We start from the raw sequence: 17203 nt of genomic DNA on the forward strand, positions 1-17203 counted from the left end.
GACTATCAAAAGAGAGAGGAATCGAGCAAGGAACCAAGCACAAGACAGAGGTTGGTCTCCTTTATTCTTCTCTCATCTATCTTTCATAAAGGAAAACAAAAGTAGTTTTACTTTGTTTGTTTCTAAGGCAGCCACCAGCCTTAGTGGGATTAGCAGTTCTGTATAGACACTTTTCCCTGTAACACCCCCCTAAAAAGCTGGCCCTCAAGCGACTCTTGCATTGCATTCCCTGTGACATGATCCTTCTTCAGGAAACCCTAGGGCCATCTGAACATATTGTTAGGACCCTTCAAGCCATCTTACCCGGCTGGCACTTCCAAGCCCTGGATGCAGCAGGCAGATTTGGGGGCTTAGCCATGGGGATAAACCCTCAATCTATAAGGATGATATCTTCTTGGGGAGGCCAGGGTTTCCTGGGCATGGACATCTTCTCAGCTGAATTAGGCAAACAACTTCGTATCATTAATATCTATGCTCCAAACCAAAACAGGCTTGCCTTTTGGCAAACCTTTCTGGAAAATCCCTTGATCAGCAATGCCACAATTCTTGGGGGAGACCTGAATTTCTCCATTGGACATGAGGAATCCTGGGGGCATCACTCGCAGCTAGACCCTCTCTTTGATCAGCTGAGCTCCCTCCTGGATCATTATGGACTTATAGATGTTCCCATGAACAAGAAGATGCCAACATGGCATAACATACAGACTGGAGAAGCAACCCTTGGTAGAAGGCTTGACAGATACCTCATTCAAGAAGAACTTCTCCATTCCCTCTCCATCTTCAGGCAATGGGTGGGCTCGGGGGGCATTTCGGATCACTCCCCCATATACTTGGAAGTGGCTGGCTCATCCAGAAAACCTAGGGCACCTTTCAAATTTAACTCCACATGGTTAAAGGACCCTGAATACATTAAGCTGGTTTCGGATTTTTGGCAAGCCCAACCCCCTATCAGGGACCAGAGGAAGGCTGCTGGTTTCTGCAACAACCTGAACCAGCTAAAGAGATTAACCATTGAATGGACAAAAAGGAAAAAGGCTAGGGATGACCAAACCCTTGCGGACATCGAAGCTCAGTTGGCCTCCTTAACGGATGAAAGTGGGCTTGGCTACTTATCCATCGAAGCTAAGCTACATCTGGTTGATTTGGAGGCTCAGAGATCTAAGATCCTACTTAACCAGGAAGAAAAGTGGAGACTCAGAAGCAGAGCAATCTAGCTCCAAGCGGGGGATGGTAACACAAAGTTCTTTCATAAATATGCAAATGGAAGAAAAGCCAGCAATACAATTTGGCAGATGCCCTCGGACCAGGATCAGATAGTCAACACTCACTCTCAGCTCACCCAGCTAGGTATCTCTCACTTCAAGCAGCTTTTCAAAGCCCCCCATGCCACTTCTATTGCTGAAATCATTAACATTGCAGGCCATTTCCTTGGGTTTGTGGAACCTGATGGGATGGAGGACCTTATAAAACCTGTCTCCATGGGGGAATTAGAAAGCACTCTTAAGTGGTTCAAGAAGGACAAAAGTCCGGGACCAGATGGCTGGCCTGTGGAATTCTTTATTGCTTTCTATGATATCATTGGACTAGACCTGCTTGGGGTGGTGGAAGAGAGCTGGATTCTAGGCTGCATATATGCCCCCATAAACTCTACTTTTATTACCCTCATTCCCAAGTCAGACTCCCCGACCTCCTTCAATGACTTCCGTCCTATATCCCTCTGCAACTGTCTCTACAAAATTATTGCAAAGATGATAGAAAATCGCATCAAGCCGATCCTATTTGAACACATATCTCAGGAGAAATTTGCCTTCATTCAAAATAGACAAATTCATGAAGCCATTGGTTCTGCCCAAGAGGCCCTCCACTCCATTAAGTTGAAGAACCTAAAAGGGGTGGCGCTCAAAATCAACCTCTCGAAGGCCTTTGACAAGGTTAGCTGGTTTTATTTAAGGATGATACTTACACACCTGGGTTTCCCCACGATGTTTATTAGATGGATTATGAGATGTATTACTTCAGTTTCCTTTGCAATCCTTATAAATGTGTCAGCCTCCCATTCCTTTCAAGCGAAGCGGGGAATCAGGCAGCACTGCCCCTTATCCCCCCTACTATTCCTTCTGGTAATGGAAGGCCTGAGCAGACTGATTGCGACTGAGAAGAGAGCTGGGAGACTCCGGGGCCTCAAGATCACGGATCATTGCCTATTAACTCATCCACTTTTTGTTGATGATATACTCATATTCCTTAATGGGGGAATTCAGGACATCATCACCCTCACAGAGGTATTAAAACTTTTCAGTGCTGCTACATGAATGGAAATAAACAGGGAAAAATCCACTATATCCTTCTCTGATTGCACACAACAAGAATCTCAACTAGCCCTACAAAATTTCCCCTACCAAACCTTGGCACTGAAGGACGGTCTGAAGTACTTGGGATTCAGGATTAAAGCAGATAGTTACAAAATTGCAGATTGGACCTGGCTGATTTCAAAGGTGGAAAAAAGATTAAATATCTGGAGCCACCACTTACTTTCCAGAGCTGGAAGACTGGTGCTCATAAAAGCAGTGCTAGAAGCAACCCCAGTCTTTTGGATGTCCTTGGCCTGGATCCTCTTAGGGATACTGCATATGATCCAACGAGTCTACAACCATTTCCTTTGGAAGGGTCAGAAAGAAGGAAAGCCTTTTGCATGGGTCAAATGGAGCCGGATTACGACCCCCAAAAAATGGGGTGGTTGGGGTGTAAAGCACCTCCCCGCTTTCGCACAAGCTCTGGCTGCAAAACTAGGCTGGCTTCTCCTGAAGCACAAGAGCCTTTGGTTGGAGGTGGTCATCCACAAATGCATTTGGCCTAGCACAACATTGGACTAGCTAAGATGACCCACATGGAACAGGAAGGGTATATCAGTTATCTGGAGGGCAGTTATCAACACTCTTCCCATCATTAAAAGGGGCCTCATTTGGAGGATTGGGAATGGTGAATCAGTTCAGATCGGGATTGATCCATGGATTGGCAGCGGAAATGCCTACCAACTCCCACAAGAATTGATCACACTGCTAAACCACAATGGTGTCCATTTCATCACACATCTCAGAGACCCTCGCAACTCAACCATTTTCCAGCAAGCATGGCATATATTTTTTATGTTAATGGAGAAAACCTGTGAGCAATTTATGAAACCAACGTTTCAGACTAGCTAGGTGAGTCCATCATTAGGGCAATGAGATCTGTATTTTGAGAAGAGAGAGTCAAGAAAATTACGAAGCTATTAATAGATGAATAGAAAGATATCTTTTAGCTTATGATGTCGGCCTGATTGATTTACACTTATTAATTAATTAATTTTTAATTAGTTTTTTATTTTATTTTATTTTTTAATTTTTTTTTTTTATATCAAAATTAAATTCAATTAACTAATCAATTTTATTTAAGAGACAATTTGATATTAATTATATATTTTTTGTTATTATAATTATTATTTATTAATATTTTTTTTAATTGGTTTTAATTAATTAATTAATTTATTTTTATTTAATATTTATTTATTTATTTTCTATTATTATTATTATTATTTTTTTATTTAATTAATTAATTTATTATTATAAATATTATTTATATCCTCTCTTTTTATTTGATTATTTTTTATTTTTTTTTTATTTTTTTGTTATTTTTTTATTTATTTTATCAGTGATCTTATTATTGTTATACATATTATTATTACTAATAATATCATTATTATTATTATTATAATTAATATTATCATTATTATTCCTATTATAATTATTATTCTTATTCTTTATAATTATCTAAATTGTTATTATAAAGATATTATAATTATATATTTTTTTATGTTATTTAAATTATGTGATATGTTATATAAATGAGTTATTTGTTCTGAAATAATTTAAATTGAAGAAATTATTATTTGCATTTATTTATTTAATTAATTATATAAATTTTGAATTGTCAAATGTTGTCACAAGGGAGTATTAGATTAGTTTAAAGTTTTTTTCATTTTATTTAATAAGGGTTTCCAGGTACTACTTAGTTTAAGACCATCATCCCTATTCATATTATTGGAGGATTTCTCAATTTCAATTGCCTCTTTAATTCTTCTTTTTAAATAATGGTCTTCCTTATGGATTAATTTAGCTTGTTCCATACATATATAGTGAGAAGAGGAACAAGCGTGCTCTGCTAGACCTGATTTATCCGACCTATTTCTAGTAATATCATTAATGTGTTCTTTTAATCTTACTCCAAAGGATCTCCCTGTTTCACCTATATAAACTTTACCGCAAGAACAGGGAATCGAATAAACTCCTTTGTGATTTTTTGGGTCTATTGAGTCCTTAGCAGACTCAAGCATGTTTTTTATGGTGTTAGTGGGCGTGAAAGCAACCATAATGTTATGCTTAGCGAGAAATCTGGCAATTTTATCTGTGGTTCCTTTAATATAGGGTAAGGAGATTCTAGGGTTTTCAAGAGATTTTCTTTTTTGTTTATTGGTTATGGAATCTTTAATTATTTTATGGATAGTATGATTTTGATAGCCATTGTTTAAAAAGACTTCATGGAGATGGATAAGTTCTTCTTCTAAATGTTCAGGGTTAGAGATTCTGGAGGCTCTGGTGGCTAGGGTTTTGATGACACCAACTTTTTGCTTTGGATGGTGGTGGGAGTTTGAATGAAGATACCTGTCAGTGTGTGTCTGCTTTCTGAAGACCTGGTTGCTTAGCTTGCCATTTTTCTTGGTAAGGAGGACATCTAAGAAGGGGAGCTGGTTGTCTTTTTCAATTTCAATGGTGAATTTTATGTGTTTAGAGAGGCTATTTATATGAGATAAAAATTCCTTCAGCTTGTCCAAACCATGGCTCCATTTAGCAAAAATGTCATCTACATAACGTTTCCATTCTTCAGGGGTAAAGGGAAAAGACCTAAGGGCCATTTGCTCAAAGTGTTCCATGTAAAGATTGGCAATCAATGGTGATAATGGAGAACCCATTGCAACGCCATGAGTTTGCTCATAGATTTTTCCCTTAAAACCGAAGTATGAAGATTTAAGGCAAATGCTTATTAGTTCCACCGTTTCAAGGTCTGCAATTTTCTTCAAAACTTCTAAGGCTTCATCCAATGGAATCATAGTGTAGAGAGACACTACGTCAAAGCTAACCATTAGGTCATTGTCATTAAATTCTAGGTTTTTGATCCATTCTATGAAGGAAGCATAATCTTTGATGTAAGAGGGAGTGTTACCAGATAAAGGTCTAAGTTTGCTCGCTAGATATTTAGCTAACCAATAAGTGGGAGATCCTATAGTGTTTACTATAGGTCTTAATGGAACACCAGTTTTATGGATTTTAGGCACTCCATAAATTCTAGGGGTAATGGCATTGTTAGGTATTAATCTTTTCTTAATGTGGCATCAAGAGAGGAGCTTTTAATTTTGTCACTTACTTGGCGAAGAATTTTGCTGCTAGGATCTTTGTTCAAAACTCTATAACAACCACTATTGTTTAACTGTTCTTCCATTTTATGCTCATAATCAGTCCTATTCATGATAACAGTGGCATTACCTTTGTCGGCTTTTAAGATTATAATGTTTTTGTTATTCTTGATGTTTTTTAGGGCTATGGCTTCTTCTTTGGATATGTTGATGGGGGGAGGTCTGACATTTCTAAGAATTCTGGAAACATCTTGTCTTATTTCTTCCGCAGTATTTTGGTCATTGTTTTTTATAATGACTTCAATGTTACTTATGATGTCAGATATAGGAATTTTGGCTGGGGATAATGCAAAATTTAAACCTTTTTCAAGAAGCAGTTTTAAGTTGTCATCTAACACTAGCTGAGAAAGATTAACTACTATAGATTTTTTGCTAAGGTAGTTAAGCGAATTCAAGGAGTTCTTGATAAGGCCGCAGGCAGCAGCATGAGAAGCATCGCTATTTTGCTGAGTTGAGCTAATAGAAAGGGCGCTGGAATTATTACAGGTAGCTACATCTTTAGCTGTCCCATGGGACTCCAGCAGATCTTTGTTAGGCACATGCTCAAGCTCTTGCTGCGTGGAGACAAGCTCTTGAACCTTCTGCGTAGGGACGAGACCAATGTTGTCAAACTGTGCAGATACGTTAAGATTCTCCTGCGTATTGCTTATGGAGGGACTACTGCCCAGGTCCAATTTTATATGTGGATACATGAGGGGACACAACGTATTGCATGATTCATTATTATACTGTGCAAAGTTGCTAGAGGTACTGCTGCCCAGGTTCGAAATTATGTGCAGATCCTGCGCGCTGTATATACCAAGGATGTGAGGATTGGGAAGAGCACAAGGTTTTTGGCGATATAAAGGGGAATCAACAGAATTACTAATGAGGTTAAAGTTTCTCAGAGAGTTAAGTTTTCTGGTTTTATTGGCAAGAGTAAAATCAAGAAATCTCTCAGCTTTGGTGAAAGTGAGGGCGTCTAGGTTTTGCCAGAGATCAGAGCTAAGAGTTGAAGACAGTAAAAGGTGTAAACCCAGAAGATTTTTAGATGTTTTAATTAATTGAAATCTAGCAAATTTGATCTCATGTTTTATGAGGGTTTTGCTAAGTTTATTAAAAAGAGAAATGTTTCGACCACGATTAAGTGGATGGCTGCATTTGGCGAAATTTGGAGTGAGGTTTTCATCTCTGCATTGCTTTAGAAATATGAGATTGGATAGGATTCTAGCTCTTGACATTCTCATCTTCTCAAAATTTAGAGCATTGTTCAGTATGTCCCTTCCATGGTGGGACTTAATGGTGTTAAAGAGAGATTCCATACAGGCTGGCAGAATTTTTTATGCTAATGGAAAAACCTGTGAGCAATTTATGAAACCAACGTTTCAGACTAGCTAGGTGAGTCCATCATCAGGGCAATGAGATCTGTATTTTGAGAAGAGAGAGTCGAGAAAATTATGAAGCTATTAATAGATGAATAGAAAGATATCTTTTAGCTTATGATGTCGGCCTGATTGATTTACACTTATTAATTAATTAATTAATTTTTAATTAGTTATTTTTTTTTTATATATCAAAATTAAATTCAATTAACTAATCAATTTTATTTAAGAGACAATTTGATATTAATTATATTTTTTTATTATTATAGTTTATTATATATATATATATATATATATATATATATATTAAATTTTTATTTTTTATAATTGGTTTTAATTTATTTATTTTTATTTAATATTTATTTATTTATTTATTTTCTATTATTATTATTATTTTTTAATTAATTAATTAATTTATTATTATAAATATTATTTATATCCTCTCTTTTTATTTGATTAATTTTTTTTTTTTTAACTTCTCTTTAATACACTTAAATCATTATTCTTATTATTAGTTATTTATCAGTGATCTTATTATTGTTATACATATTATTATTACTAATAATATCATTATTATTATAATTAATATTATCATTATTATTCCTATTATAATTATTATTCTTATTCTTTATAATTATTTAAATTGTTATTATAAAGATATTATAGTTATATATTTTTTATGTTATTTAAATTATGTGATATGTTATATAAATGAGTTATTTGTTCTGAAATAATTTAAATTGAAGAAATTATTATCTGCATTTATTTATTTACTTAATTATATAAATTTTGAATTGTCAAATGTTGTCACAAGGGAGTATTAGATTAGTTTAAAGTTTTTTTTCATTTTATTTAATAAGGGTTTCCAGGTACTACTTAGTTTAAGACCATCATTCCTATTCATATTATTGGAGGATTTCTCAATTTCAATTGCCTCTTTAATTCTTCTTTTTAAATAATGGTCTTCCTTATGGATTAATTTAGCTTGTTCCATACATATATAGTGAGAAGAGGAACAAGCGTGCTCTGCTAGACCTGATTTATCCGACCTATTTCTAGTAATATCATTAATGTGTTCTTTTAATCTTACTCCAAAGGATCTCCCTATTTCACCTATATAAACTTTACCGCAAGAACAGGGAATCGAATAAACTCCTTTGTGATTTTTTGGGTCTATTGAGTCCTTAGTAGACTCAAGCATGTTTTTTATGGTGTTAGGGGGCGTGAAAGCAACCATAATGTTATGCTTAGCGAGAACTCTGGCAATTTTATCTGTGGTTCCTTTAATATAGGGTAAGGAGATTCTAGGGTTTTCAAGAGATTTTCTTTTTTGTTTATTGGTTATGGAATCTTTAATTATTTTATGGATAGTGTGATTTTGATAGCCATTGTTTAAAAAGACTTCATGGAGATGGATAAGTTATTCTTCTAAATGTTCAGGGTCAGAGATTCTAGAGGCTCTGGTGGCTAGGGTTTTGATGACACCAACTTTTTGCTTTGGATGGTGGTGGGAGTTTGAATGTAGATACCTGTTAGTGTGTGTCTGCTTTCTGAAGACCTGGTGGCTTAGCTTGCCATTTTTCTTGGTAAGGAGGACATCTAAGAAGGGGAGCTGGTTGTCTTTTTCAATTTCAATGGTGAATTTTATGTGTTTAGAGAGGCTATTTATATGAGATAAAAATTCCTTTAGCTTGTCCAAACCATGGCTCCATTTAGCAAAAATGTCATCTACATAATGTTTCCATTCTTCAGGGGTAAAGGGGAAAGACCTAAGGGCCATTTGCTCAAAGTGTTCCATGTAAAGATTGGCAATCAATGGTGATAATGGAGAACCCATTGCAACGCCATGAGTTTGCTCATAGATTTTTCCCTTAAAACTGAAGTATGAAGATTTAAGGCAAATGCTTATTAGTTCCACCGTTTCAAGGTCTCTAATTTTCTTCAAAACTTCTAAGGCTTCATCCACTGGAATCATAGTGTAGAGAGACACTACGTCAAAGCTAACCATTAGGTCATTGTCATTAAATTCTAGGTTTTTGATCCATTCTATGAAGGAAGCGGAATCTTTGATCTAAGAGGGAGTGTTACCGGATAAAGTTCTAAGTTTGCTCGCTAGATGTTTAGCTAACCAATAAGTGGGAGATCCTATAGTGTTTACTATAGGTCTTAATGGAACACCAGTTTTATGGATTTTAGGCACTCCATAAATTCTAGGGGTAATGGCATTGTTAGGTATTAATCTTTTCTTAATGGTGGCATCAAGAGAGGAGCTTTTAATTTTGTCACTTACTTGGCGAAGAATTTCGCTGCTAGGATCTTTGTTCAAAACTCTATAACAGCCACTATTGTTTAAGTGTTCTTCCAGTTTATGCTCATAATCAGTCCTATTCATGATAACAGTGGCATTACCTTTGTCGGCTTTTAAGATTATAATGTTTTTGTTATTCTTGATGTTTTTTAGGGCTATGGCTTCTTCTTTGGATATGTTGTTGGGGGGAGGTATGGCATTTCTAAGAATTCTGGAAACATCTTGTCTTATTTCTTCCGCAGTATTTTGGTCATTGTTTTTTATAATGACTTCAATGTTACTTATGATGTCAGATATAGGAATTTTGGCTGGGGATAATGCAAAATTTAAACCTTTTTCAAGAAGCAGTTTTAAGTTGTCATCTAACACTAGCTGAGAAAGATTAACTACTATAGATTTTTTGCTAAGGTAGTTAAGCGAATTCGAGGAGTTCTTGATAAGGCCGCAGGCAGCAGCATGAGAAGCATCGCTATTTTGCTGAGTTGAGCTAATAGAAAGGGCGCTGGAATTATTACAGGTATGAAAGAGGCATGGAACATCCCAGAACAATGGCAAAGACAGTGGAGAAATTATTTGCAGACTTTAATAGAATCCCATGTGCACCTAAGAGAAGAGGAGGATGAATTGATATGGGGATATACTAAGAATGGGCACTACTCCTCCAAGGAAGGGTATGATATTATACATGCTGATCACAAGCCGGACAGACTGATGAGCTGGTGGAGACATCTATGGAAGTTAAAAGCCCCTCCGCGCACAAAATTATTGATGTGGAACATTATAATGGATAAAACACCTACAAGAGCAAACCTTAGGAAACGGGCTTTCCCAGGCCCGACTTGGTGTGTTTTATGCCATGCAGAGGAGGAATCAAATCACCATTTATTCCTCACATGCCCCACTACCCAACTTCTATGGTCTCAAATTCGGCACACACTAAGTATCATGCATTCCTGGAGTGGGGTCGATATCCCAAATGCTTGGGAAAGATGGTGGGAAGCTGCAACTGAGCCGAGAACTAGGAACCTACCGCTTTTGGTCAACTGGCACATATGGATGTGCCACAATAACATTTTTTTTAGGGGTCGGAATATAATCTGGTCATTGATTCCACCAAAAATCTGTATGAGCTATGGGGAAATACCGACAGATGAACAAGCTTTTAGAACCCGAAACATCACACAGGAATTGATCGACAAAGCACTCCCTTGGGCATACTTTGATGGTGCTGCACAAGTACAGGGATGTGGTGGAGGCATTATTATTTATCCATCTGATACACATTACTTTCACATTTACATGGGACTGGGAGAGGGTACAAATAACTTTTCAGAGCTGCTTACACTTCGACATCTTTTACATTTTGCAATTCTCAAACAGTTCAGACACATACAAATTTTTGGAGATTCCAAAATAGTCATAAACTGGTTCAAAAAAACAACATCATGCCATGCATATACTCTCAGAACTATTTTGGATGATATTGTTTTTCTCAAAACACATTTTGTTCATATCTCATGCACTCATATTTACAGGGAGCGTAATGAAGGTGCGGACAAGCTATCGAAAGAGGCAACGCATTGTCCTCGAGGAGAATGGATGATCACAGAGCACACACCTGAGCGGACCTATCAGTTCTTCCACAAACCATATATGGATCAGGAACTATGGAGGGCAGACAGGCCCTAATACCAATAGTCTTTAACAATTTTTCTATTATGTAATTATCACTTTTTGGCAACAGAACAACAAACACCTTTGGTGAATTTTTGAATATGTAATTATTTATATATGAACAACAGTCACTAGCACACCCAACACAGGGTCTTTTTGTAGAACTTACAGTTCAAACTCTACACAACTGACTATGGTCACAGTACTAGCATATGCCTATGGCATTTACAACATGTAATTTTCAACAAATTAATGGAAATTACGATATTTTCTCCCTGGGAAAAAAACACAAGCGTGCATTAATTTTAACCAAAGGTTATATAAAGTGGCATGCGGTTGGTTTAATGCATTAAATACAAGCGGGGTGTGTGTTGTATTGAATGGTGTTGTGGTTGGCGTGTGAGGGTGCCCGGGAGGTGGGCCGGCCACACCGGCCGGGCAGGTTCGAGCCCCGCCACCCTTGATTCAATACTTGGCAACGTGGGTGAGGCGTGGACCCAGTCCACCGTAGGTGACCCACCCCGCCATATATAATACGTTATAGTTATATGGTTGGGTGGTTGGAGGGTCGGCAAGGATCAATGCCCATCGACCCAAAATAAAAATTTGTTTTGGGTTTCGGTGGGGATGGCGGGGCTCATGGCCTGCCACCCATTTAATATTTTTTTTGTTTATTTTTGATATAAAAATATTTAGACATCTTGAAAATTTGGAAAATTGAACGAAGGAGTCAATTTAAGTAGGCCACAAATTCACCTGGAATCTGGCCCAGTTTGGCCGGAATCCGGTGGCCAGATTTTGTCCAAATTGTTGCCTCCTTAAGCCTGTCTAGTCACCCAAGTCAACCCTGAACTTTGATTGCTCCTAACTTTCGCATACAGACTTGGTTTGATGAATCGTTTGCACCAGCGTGATCACGACGACGAGATATTCAACATGAAGCTAGTTCGAGAAACTTTCGAGCACTTTGATTTTTGAGCCTTTGTACTAAAGTCACCTGTACTATCCACCTAGATCATTTTTCTTAATTGTAACGCACTGGTTCAATAGATGATGTTCATTTTTCCTTTCTCCATATTTCTATAGGAAGGTAGTCTATAAGGCATCTTAGTTTTGATGGATGACTTAGGAGGATTTGGGATGCCTCAAATTTTAAAGGTCTCAAAACTTGATTCAAGTGATGCAATGTTGAAGAGCTCGATGAGAGCTTTCCAACACAACTTGAACTTGCGAAAAAGGACTTCATATGAGAAATTTATGATGTTCTAAAGTTTTTGTAAAACATGAAAAAAAGGAAGTATAGGTGACACGTGGCAACCCCACAAGGTGACATGTGGTAGGTCGTACAACGGGAACGTGAAAGTTCGTACACATGTGGTGTTGTAACTTATTTTTGTCCTAGTTGTTTTTTACTTTTTCTTGAAAAAAGAAACAAGAAAAAAGAAAAAAAAGAGAAAAGAAAAGAGAATGAGAAAAAGAAATGAAAAAAAATATCAAAAGAAAAGAATAAAAAGAATCCCCAAAGTTGCGAGTAAGTCAAAGTGTCACATTGTTTTTATATGTTATTATTTTACTTCTTGTATATTTTGCAAAAGGTTATGCTTTAATTTGCAAATAAAGTGTGATTTGACATTTTGTCGTTATGCGATAAAGTTCAAAAGGAAATCAATAGAGTATATAATCCCTGCCCGCATCAACGACGGGGGATGAGTTCGAGACCCCCCCACACTATCGAAGTTTAACAGGGGGGTGTCTGAAAAGCTGTTTCTAGTTTATCACCCAGTTGTATGTGGCGCTTCCATAGCAATTTCGGGATCCTCTTCTCCTAAACCACTAACCGCCTACCCTCCCCTCCGAAAACTACTTCCCACTCCCTCTCTTCTCCCGCTCCTATTCACACCTCGCCACTTGTCTCCTTCCTATCCCCACCATCCCCCCCCACCCACCAGTGCATTGTTATACATTCAATTCCTCTCGCTAAACGTTCATATAACCATTTGATCATCAATTTTTCGCACCAACATCTAATTCATTAATTCAACGCGCCTAAGAACAATTATAACTTCTTTAATTATTCAAATTCCCTCTTTTAAAAACCACATATCCCTCTGCATATTCCCTTTTGCTGTTTCAACTCCCAACATTGCTAGTGCAACCATGGATTTCACAGTTACGCAACAATCTTCTTAGAATAGTGATCGACATTTGTCTGGTAATTCAACCTCAGTATGTAATTTCCTTTTTATGATGTCTTCATCTAAAGGAAAGTCAAAATTAGTTGTAGAGAGCCCTACACTACCTTCTATAGTTAACCTAGATGAGCTTCCCCTGGTAGATACGCAATATAAAATCTCAGAAGCCCAGTGTGAATTCAATCTTTATGAACTCCACAGTTGAGAAAACCAGAAATTTCTCGATGTCAGTGATGAATTAAGCATTTGGGAGTCTTTCCTTCCCCAATTTGTCTTTCCCCAGACCCATATTTTCCTTGAATTTGTTACCTGGTGTCATCTCAGATATCTTCCTAGTCAGAGGGCTGTAATTTCCCAAAATAATGAAGTTTTATTTGCTATTACTCCTAAGTCCATATGTCAAGCACTTCAAATCAATCCTTCAGCCCCTTTGCACCCTTTTTCTACTGATTCCCTCATGGAGATTTACCAAAAACTCACATTTCCTCAACGAGCCCGAATCTTTGAGTCATTTTTACCTGAGAATTCTGAGTTTCCTAGGACCAATCCACCCTATTCCACTTCAATTTTCCCAGAAATGTCTAGGCAAGTCATCTCTATGGTCACATGTCTATTAGGTTACCCTACCGATCAATGGGCCAATGAAGTAATATTGGGATTTCTATCAGTGTTCTCTGTGGGTAATAAGCCCTCATTGATTTTCAACTACAGTTAGTTTTTGGTAGACAATATTCATGATCAATTTTTAAAGTTTTCAACTGAAGGTGATTTTAAACATGAATCAGTTCTTGTGTATTTACTTTTATTTCATCAATCAGATAGATTTAAGTTCCCATTGCAGAAGTATGATGCATTAGGAAAGCCTCAGTCAGTCATTCACTGGACTTCCTTGGTAAGGAAGAACACAAAAGAGTATTCCTTCAATGATGATGTAAATGGAGTTGCCTTTAGTGTGACTTTTTGGACTTTTCGACGCTGGAATCAGGTGGAAAAAATTGAGGTGAATTCTTGATTTTTGTTATTTAAACTGGATTTTTGACTGTATATATGGGTTCAACACCCTCAAAAACCCCTAGGGCACTTAGATAACACAGGGGCTACCCATAAACTTGTGATTTCAATAAATTCTTGCCGGATTTTAGAGAAATTAGTCCGGAAAAACCCACCGGAAAAGCTTCCAAAAAGTCACACCAAAGACAACTCAGATGTAAACCAGTTTTTGCATATGTCTTTATGTCTTCTCAACAGTGATTCCATACCAAGAATTTCAACCGAAATCTGAATAATTTGCACCTTACTGAGAAAGCCAAAATTAGAGATTGGTATCTCTACCAGAATTATACAGAAATCAAAATATATGGATGTGAACTTCCTCCCTACATGTTACCATTATTTTTGCTACTGAGGATCTTTGCCTTGGAATACATAAGGAAAATGATGAACATGGGTGATCTAGATTTTGTATCCAGGAAATAGAAAGCCCAAATCAAGTTAAAGGCACAGATTAGCCCTTTCATTGTTAATACGAGGGATGCAAAGAAGGAGGCAAATATTTTATTAAAGCAGATGAAATTCAATTTGAGCTTTCCCTGGTCCTCCTTGGGGATTATTTCGAAGTGTAGAGTTGAGCAAAAAACAATTCCATATGTACATACAACGAGACCATAATTTGGACAGTATGCAAATAAAGAAGAGTGGCAAGAGAATACATTATAGGAAGCTCAAGAACAAATTGTTAGTCAAACATCTTCACAAACTCCAGTACCTCAAGAAAAAGAAACCAAAAGGCCAAAAGAAAGTCTATTTCCTATAGGCGCAAAAGTTCAAACCACAAGTTTCACAATTTTCAAAAGGAGAAAGAAGCCAAATACTAATCAAGAGTCTTCAGAGGAAAATAGTTCACATGAGCAAGAAACAATGGTGCTGTCTAGTTTTCCCACCACTTCTTTTCCACAGATTGAAGAAATTATAGATTCTCCTATATCTTCTGTTTCTCATGATTCAACGCAACAAAATATTTTTGCTAGATACAAATAAATTAAGAGGAAGAATGAAGCATTGAATGCCACCACTTATTCAGAATTTTGGAAGCAGTCTTCCACTACACAACACAAACTTCTATCTGCACTTGAGACTGAGAAGGGATAGTTCTAATTAGCTTTCTTAGAACCTAAAGTTCCAGTCCATAAGAGTGTAGAAGATTACAAAACATCCGTTTTTTCCTTTGACACCAAGCAAATTCATGCCATTGATCAAATTGACCTGCATAAGCAAGTTGGTGAAATGATATATTCCACATTGACAAGTTCAATAATGACAACCTCCAAACTACAAGCTTCCCTGAACAATATTCATACACTATTGAATATTGAGAGAATGTCATCCTTGGCTAAAGATACCAGAATCAAAGCTCTTGAAGATCTGGTGATCAAGCTAGGATATGATCCTAGTAATATCAAAGTAGCAGAAAGATGATTAAAAATAAGAATGTTGACATTCAAGCATTAAGGAAGAAACTTAAACTTCCTACTACTGAACATCCACAAGCTAAGGAAGTTGGTCAGCTAGAAAGGGAGAAAGAAAATATGTTCAAATTGATAGTTGAACAAAATGTTCAAATTCAGAAAATGGAAGCTGATATGGAATAACTCCTAAAAGAAAAATAATAGCAACTCAAGATTTCAGTTGCCATTCCTATAGCTACTACTTCAACAACAGGTACTTCAGTAGTAGGGAAATCTACATCAATAACCATTATAGTCGAAGTACAGTCTACTGAATAAGGAGAACAAATGTCAAAGGCCATGGAAGACTTATCTATGAAGGATCAAGAAATTGAGAAAGTTAAAATGCAGCTCCAAAAGATCCAAGAACATAAGATTAAGAATGATAATGCATATTGGGTTGAGATTCAAAAGAATTATAAATTAACTCAACAATTAGGAGTTTATGAAAATGAATTTTTAATTGCACAAACTATTGCTCAGGCCAAAGAAAATATTCGGATAGTCATTAATGTATCAGTAACTGAGTTATGACTTTTAATTGAAATTATTTCTGAGTAGGAATATTTATTGCAGAGGTCACAAGAAGCAGTATCAAAAATAAAGAAGGACCTGGACCATAAACCTAGAGATGCTACAAGGATAATCAAAGTCCTAAACTCCAAGACAAAAGATGAGCTTAAGGAATTTGGCATTACAAACAAAATTGACGCTGTCTTGGGGGGTAGAAAAGTTTTAACCAAGATAAATTTGATGCTACAACTCGAGAACAAGTGCTAGAATTTGGAGGTTCAAATTAAGAAATTTCACAGGAAATTCATTGTTACATCAGAAAGGACTTCCAACTTTTCAGGATAGAAGTGGAAAATTGATCGCACTTGAAGAGTATCAACAAAGGTTACATGATATAGTAGTGGACAAGACCAAATTTTCCAAAATCAGAGGAGTTATTACTGGGAAAGCCTTCATTGAAGGTTTAAGTTATGATTTGTTAATTCAACATGAAATGAGACATTTATCTCTAACCAGACCCACTTTTGAAAAATATACTGAAGTCGATGAGTCATATAGAAAATTGTTAAAATTTTCTATCCTTGATGAAAAGAGATGGGATAAACTGTGTGAACTCATCAAATAGAAACATACAACATAATTTCAAGAGTAGACAACATGATTTTAGTAGTAGACAGCAAAATTTTGGGGGCAGCGAACATACAAAGTAGATTTCTAGCTACAGTCATCAAACAACAAACCTCGAAATCAGTTCAGATCCACTATTTTTAGTTCTGTTTTGTAATATCCCAAATATTTTGGATGATATTATATTTTGTAATAAATTTTGATTCCAATTTAGATACGTTAGAAAGTCGAACTCTATAAATATTTTGTATTTCTAAGAAGAAAGGGTTCAACCCTTTTGATGAACCAACAAACATGCCTGTAATTTTCTGAACTATTTTTGAAGATTAATAAAAGGATTTTGGATTTATTCTAAGCAACTTGTTTATCTCTGTTATTTCTTCTGGTATTTGGTCATGTCTTCATTTTTATATTTTATCTACACGTGTTCGAGGTAACACAAAAGTTTGGGTAAGATTAGATTGAATATCAATATATCTGAAAGCTCCTGCAAAGTTATCATTATTTAAAGAGAT

At 36.4% G+C, this 17203-nt stretch overlaps 1 protein-coding gene across 1 annotated transcript; it reads left to right on the forward strand.

Moving 5' to 3' along the window:
- Positions 1-356: 356 nt before the first annotated feature.
- LOC149250540 (uncharacterized) lies at positions 357-1214 on the forward strand. The gene has a single exon (XM_089453688.1). The coding sequence runs from the start codon at positions 357-359 to the stop codon at positions 1212-1214; it is 858 nt and encodes a 285-aa protein (XP_089309814.1).
- The last annotated feature ends 15989 nt before the right edge of the window (positions 1215-17203 follow it).

This window comes from Pinus tabuliformis, chromosome 7 (genome assembly GCF_031772625.1).
Source record: "Pinus tabuliformis cultivar Carrire ecotype Pingquan chromosome 7, CPIR1, whole genome shotgun sequence".
In the NCBI taxonomy this organism is placed as follows: Eukaryota; Viridiplantae; Streptophyta; class Pinopsida; order Pinales; family Pinaceae; genus Pinus; species Pinus tabuliformis.

Bases quoted from the DNA above. Each gene is read 5' to 3' on its own strand.
- LOC149250540 (XM_089453688.1), top strand. From the start codon at position 357: ATGGGGATAAACCCTCAATCTATAAGGATGATATCTTCTTGGGGAGGC.